Raw genomic sequence first — 6,298 nt, 5'->3', positions numbered from 1 at the left:
ATAATAAAAGAAACTTTAATAGAAGATAAGTATAAATTAAATATAGCGTAAAGAGTAAGTATAGCTTGAAAACGCCTTAAAAAATAGAGGAAACTAATAGAAATAGAAGTAGCTAGAGGAAAATAGTTAATTTAGCTTATTATAATAATTAAACTTTAATAGAGAAGTATAAAAGTAGAAAAAATATTTAAGTTTAAACTATAATTATATAACCTAAAAGTTATTAATAGAAAGTAAGGAGATTAATTTAGCTTTTATAATTAATATTAGTTAAATCTTATAATATAAAGCTAGTAGCTTTTAATATAGTTAGTTATATATAAGTTAATATAATTTTAAAAACTTCTTAAATATATATAACACTTAAAACAAATATATCATATAAATTATTAATTTTTAAATATTAAATAATTATTTATAAAAAGAGTTTTATTATTAATAGAATAACTTATAGCTTTTATAAATTATAAATATATAAGTTATTAAAAATAAAAGTATATTATAAGAGTAATTATTTAGAAAAGTAGTTTATATTATAAGCTAATATCTTCACGCGCGGCTTATATAACACTATCTATCACGTGATAGGTAGTAAGGCTGCAGCTTAGATTGAGGGTATCGCAACATCAGTAGTATATAAATTTTCATCAGCCTCATCTCACTTCAGCTAAAATGACGCTGTCCACAATGCAGCGCTTCATTCGCCGGGGTACTCTGGCTGGATCAGCACAGCTGAGGCCTTTATCGACTCAGAATAGGCTGACGCTGTCCTACGACTTGCATGAGCCAAGCAAAGCAGCCGCTGGGTTGGTTGCCCCTATCATTTTCCTTCATGGCCTCTTTGGGTCCAAGAAGAACAACAGAAGCATCAGCAAGTGAGTCAACCCGCCATGGACGGATTCCGTTTTTCTGACACACTTCCAGAGTACTCGCACGTGATCTTGGAAGACCCGTCTATGCATTGGTAAAGGAACTACTCGCAAGACTTGGCCGCGGTATTGATGATGGTGCCAGGACCTGCGCAACCATGGAGAGTCGCCTCATGACTGGCATCACGACTACGTACACATGGCAGATGATGTCGCGGGTTTCATAGACCAGCATGACCTCCGTCAACCGACCATCATTGGGCATTCGATGTGAGTAAAAGATCACTAGGTTTCAAAGAGATGTCGCGTACTGAGCCATGTCTTCTGAAGGGGTGCTAAGGCTGCCATGACACTTGCGTTGGAATCGCCTGATCTCGTCAAGGACATCGTCGCGGTCGACAATGCGCCGGTGGATGCAGTACTGGAAAGTGGTTTTGGGAAGTATATCCAAGGCATGAGAAGGATCGAATCTGCCAATGTCACCAGGCAGGCAGAGGCGGACCAGATTCTCAAAGAGTATGAAAGTGTAAGACTCTCCGTGCCCAAACGCAGCGCACATTTCATTGACTCTGTGACATAAGTCTCTGCCTATTCGTCAATTCCTGCTTGGCAATCTACATCGGCCCCAAGCAGGGAAGCCGGAGCAAAAGTTTCGAGTTCCACTGGACATCATTGGTCGTTCTTTGAACCACATGGGGGACTTCCCATACAAAGATCCGAGCAAGGTTCGTTTCGAGAAGCCTGCTCTTTTTGTCCGCGGAACCAAAAGCAAGTATGTACCGGATGATGTTTTGCCCATCATCGGACAATTCTTCCCCAAGTTTCGGTTGGCAGACATCGACGCCGGTCACTGGGTGATATCAGAGAAGCCGGAAGACTTCCGCCAGGGTAAGTTCCCCTTAGTACCGGTCGCGTAGCAAGAACTCACGCATGAGTCGTAGCGGTCGTCGAGTTTCTAAGAGGACCCGAATAGCGGAAGGCGTCATAGAGCGCATGTGCGTGGCAGAGGAGGATAGGGCAGGGTTGTATTCATTCGTAGACAGGCATGGAATAGACAAATATCTAGACACACACTAGGTCCAATTTGACATGCCCCGAATCATGGGATGCAAACTACGTCACCACAAAGACGCTCCTTGTAAACCGAGCTCTCCAGTCACGAGAACCCGCAATGGGCCATGCTGGTTCCAGGAACGAAGTCGCATTGGTGGTACTGCGAGAGTCTGCCCTTGGTCGAAAACGGACTGCAACAAAAAACGTGTCCGTCCATTCCACATACACACATGACGCCTTTTTCTTTTATATCCTCCAGTCGGATCCCGAAACCCAAGTCTTGCCGTCATGATTCGGAAGCGAGGCTGCGCACACCCGACACAGTGTCTTGAAGAATTGACCATTTACCATTTTGAGGTAACCTAGACCCGCAGCCGCCTTAATGCTACGCCATGTGCAACGACCTAAACAATGCCGAATTTGTTTTCCGGCCGATAGAGCCAGAGTTCCCTGCTGCCGAACCTTCCTCCGTCTAAGTTCTTGCTCCTTAGACTTCTTCAAGAACGCGCTCCTTGAACTCACGCTCAACCTTCTGTCCCTGGTCGTCGGTGCCAGACTCGCCGTGGAGACCCATCAGGGCACCAAGGTCGAACTTAGGCTGCTTGAGGAGCTTGACCTTGCGGATGTGGACCTGAGGACATCGAGTCAGCTCTGAAATTTGCGCGCACCACCACATATGGATCTGAAACGTACGTTCTGGAGGGGGTAGATGCCCTGGGTGGACTTCTCAATCTCACGGCCGATAACCTCGGGGATGAGCTTGGAGGTAAGCTGGGTGAGGGTGCAGGTGGAAGCCTCACGCTGGATGATCTCGGTCATCTTGCGGCGAATGGCACGGATTTGCGAAGAAGCAGCGTATGTCGTCTTCTTGATCTGGTTGGGGCGGCGCTTGGTGAAAGCGATGGCGAAGAGTCTGAGGAGGTAGTCGTCGGTGGTCTTGACAGTGACGTTGGCCTCAATGAGGGTCTGCCACTTGCGGACGAGGGAGCGGAGCTTATCGGAGGTGAAGTCGAGGCCGTGGAAGTTGGTCAGGCAGTTCTTGCCCTGGACCTCGTCGACGCGGAGCTTAACCTTGCGGAAAGCGTGGTCCTCGTCCTTCTGGAGATCCGCCAGAGAGACCTCCAAGATGCGGCCCTTGAGGGCATCGTTGGCGTTCTTCAGACCGGTGGTTCTGTTGACCAGGGTCTTGCCGACACTGCAGAAGGAGTCAGCAATCCGCTTGCGAAGTCATCTCCAACCCTGTCTGCGCCCCCTCCATCGACCTCTTCTCGATCGTGTCCTCCGAGTTCGCTGTCGGTCTTCTGTCGCTGCGGGCTATCCGGTTGTTGGAACATCGGGCTGGCAGAACTCACTCTCTGACGTTGAAGGGGGCCGGGGCCTGTCGCGGCATTGTCAGCTACATGTCGCCGAAATTATGGCTGCGCCGACCCTTACCTTGATCTGGTACCAATCCTTGCGGGAGAAGGGGTCCACGGTCTTCTTCTTGAGACCCTTCTTGCCCTTGGACAATCTCTTGTTCCTAGAGAAAGCAGAATGGTTAGCAACTGACGGCGAGAATGCGTACGGCAGCGACACTCGACGGCGCGCGCATCGTTATTTGTCTGCAGGAGTGATGTCGCTTACTTTCCAACAGCCATTTTGGGCGGCTGCTATTTGTCTGGCGGATGAACGTTGAGTAGTTGAAAGATTGGAGGGGTGGTGTTTTCGCTGGTGATAAAATTGAGAGCGCAGGTTGTGTGGCCGAAATTCTTAGCGAGTGTGCCCCGTTCGAATTATGTAATCCAGGCGGCCTGCAACCCCGGGACAGCACTGTGCTTGCCCCTGCCCCAAAGTCAGCACCAAGAGACACCATACTGGATGAGACCACGCACGGTCCTTCCCGCACTGTAATCACGTGATGCACAAAAAATCATGAAAAAAATTTGTTCAGTCAGCCCCAAAGACCCACTCCCGGTACAGAGAAAGTACCTACCTACCTTGCGGGGACAGTGCCTCCTTCGGTAGGTAGGTACGCAGTGTGGTGTGGGTGTCTCCGGGCAGTGAATGTCACAGCTCAGCCAGGTGTGGCTGCGGCCGCATTAAGAGTGTGGCTGGACGTGGACTATCGGTCGATTGGGCGCCTCCGCGTTGAGCGCAACGTTCAGATGAACATGGTACAATTTGCCTATCACGATCCAACTTCACAATGAAGAATCTCGACTCCCACAATGGCACCAACAGAAGGCATTGATTACCTGACGCCATCCTGCACCTGGGTATCCAGCAGAAAAGTACAATTCTCAAGGCTTCCGCAATTATTTGCTAGCCGCCATCCATCCATCCCTCTTGCAGAAGGTGTGATGCCCATGATCCCTCCTTCACTCTACCCAAGTGATGTTGTCCGTCCTGTTATGACCGGTGAAGTTGACCTATGGTGTTTCTGTCCTTACTTCCCCACCCAGACCATACAACCGCCTAAGAGGAGCCCCGGTGGCGATTGTCATCTCGCCATCATTCACCTCGTGCCCGTCTTCGTTGCGCATTCGCCGATGCAGCATAAAACCACGATAAAACCCCCTACCTTGTCTTCAGGCTCGTTTTCTTCGGTCGAGAAGACAGTTCGCCATTGACATGTAACCACCCTCCGAGGCCATGACATTCCTCGCTAGGTCGTACGGCTCATGCAGAATCGTGGACAGCCCGTAGGGCCCCGTCATCATCGTCATCATATGCCTTTCGTGAGGCATCCAGAAACGTCTCATTCCTGGGACGGGCGGACATTTTTTAACTCTGCCTGCCGTTGTCGCCTTCTTCATCGAGTTGCTCAAACATCTTCCTCTTTGCCGTCACTGCGCCGCTCTCCGTCCCAGGCATCGAAATTGGGAAAGCTGAAATAGCCGTTCGAATCTGGACAACGCATGTCGTCAGCAAAGTTAACTCGTTGCTGTCCAACGTCCTGGGACTTCACGGACAAGGATGGTGCTCCCTGTGACCATGTACGCGGTTGGCGGACGCCACGGTCACGTCCTCGGCGCTCAACGATGCCATGGGAGGTGCCGCACCCGACGTGGGTGAGTACTCGGGGGCTGGACCGGAATAAACTGCGACGCGATTGAGCAACTCGGTAGCTCTCTGAGTTGACTGCGGACTTGATATGGCACCACGACTGGCATTCGACGTTGTTGTGATGGAAGGCTCAGTTGCACTGGCTCGTAGTAGCCTCGGTCGGCGTCGACGATCTGCTCGAGGCGATGATTCCCTTCTCCTCATGTTGTCATCGTCTCGCAAATCCCGGGCGACGGCCGCCATAGTTGCCAGGTGGATTGTGGTATGATTGAATGGATAAAGAAGGATGCTACCCCAGCTAGGCGTGAATGCTCACGGTTGATTGATCGGTTTTAGCAAAACTACAGTAAGCCGGATGGAAATCATGTTTGCCTTTGACCCCATCCTCACGCGGATATCATGCACATTATCAACAGCCATCAAGCCCGGCTACCTGGCGGGAGCATCGGTCCACGAGGGGCCGAGCCTGGTCGATGGTTTTCCGCTGACGGGCTAAGCGTGCATTCATTGGGCCACATGGCCGGTGCCTGATGGGACCGGCTCCCAACTATGTGTCTAGAGTTGTATGGGTCGGTGAGCGTCTGTTTGGGCACTTATACGCAAAGGCCATGCATGGCCGGCATCACACATGCAGCTACTGTGGGGTGGCTAACCGTTTGGCTGACCAGTTCCCGCCATTTCCCGCCCATTCCCGGGAAGTCGAGTCCAATCCCGGCTGAACACCGCCATTGCACCGCACCGGTCAACGACATGGAACTGGAGAAGCTGGGAGCGGTACATGCGTCGCTGCTCCTTGGCACTTTTCATACACAATTAACCACACACACACACACACACACACACACACACACACACACACACACACACACACACGCACACGCACACATACACATACACATACAGCACATGCGGATCGGGCCAGGCCAGGCCTAGTTTCCTCACGCGCGTTGGTGGTGCGACGACCATGTTACGTGGTTGTAGTGACGTCTCGTGTCAATTAGCTCACCGGGAGATATCTAACCCAATGGCGTCCGTTACTATATATGGGGCCTTCCCGTCCCTAAACCGCCAGCTTGCCAGTACATGCGACGATGCCGCAGCAACATTCCTACCCGACTTCCGCTGCACCCCTCTTCTTCATGCCGCCGACACAACCAGGGGAAAGGGAATGATATATCACCCGCAGGTCCAACATTTACTCGCCCCATCCATCCGGAGACCGGCGATGATGCGGTAGTTACATGGGGAGGGTCAATAACACAGCTGGTCTTTGCTCAGCATTGAGGCACCTTTGTTTCCACGCTGCTCCCTTACTCGTTCAACGCACCACC

The 6,298-nt window shown here is 50.6% G+C and overlaps 3 protein-coding genes across 3 annotated transcripts; 1 reads left to right on the top strand and 2 right to left on the bottom strand.

Moving 5' to 3' along the window:
* Window positions 1-687: 687 nt before the first annotated feature.
* CGGC5_v003749 (Abhydrolase domain-containing protein) lies at window positions 688-1,842 on the top strand (the record flags this gene model as incomplete). Its single annotated transcript, XM_032033666.1, has 6 exons — window positions 688-875; window positions 925-964; window positions 1,015-1,139; window positions 1,200-1,395; window positions 1,451-1,757; window positions 1,811-1,842. 6 exons carry the CDS (start codon window positions 688-690, stop codon window positions 1,840-1,842), a joined length of 888 nt encoding a protein of 295 aa, XP_031887106.1.
* Window positions 1,843-2,307: 465 nt separating this feature from the next.
* RPS1 (40S ribosomal protein eS1) lies at window positions 2,308-3,559 on the bottom strand (the record flags this gene model as incomplete). The annotated part of the gene is made up of 6 exons (XM_032033667.2): window positions 2,308-2,375; window positions 2,445-2,553; window positions 2,616-3,117; window positions 3,275-3,300; window positions 3,357-3,441; window positions 3,546-3,559. The coding sequence occupies 6 exons, from the start codon at window positions 3,557-3,559 to the stop codon at window positions 2,308-2,310; spliced, it is 804 nt and encodes a 267-aa protein (XP_031887107.2).
* A 1,166-nt stretch (window positions 3,560-4,725) lies between these two features.
* On the bottom strand, window positions 4,726-5,210 carry CGGC5_v003747 (uncharacterized protein; the record flags this gene model as incomplete). The annotated part of the gene is made up of 2 exons (XM_032033670.1): window positions 4,726-4,808; window positions 4,874-5,210. 2 exons carry the CDS (start codon window positions 5,208-5,210, stop codon window positions 4,726-4,728), a joined length of 420 nt encoding a protein of 139 aa, XP_031886936.1.
* Between the last annotated feature and the right edge of the window lie 1,088 nt (window positions 5,211-6,298).

This window comes from Colletotrichum fructicola (genome assembly GCF_000319635.2).
Source record: "Colletotrichum fructicola Nara gc5 chromosome Unknown KSG_Nara_v1_contig02, whole genome shotgun sequence".
Classification (NCBI taxonomy): Eukaryota; Fungi; Ascomycota; class Sordariomycetes; order Glomerellales; family Glomerellaceae; genus Colletotrichum; species Colletotrichum fructicola.
Note: the sequence above shows the minus strand (reverse complement) of the source record. Positions and strands in the feature narration are given on the sequence as shown.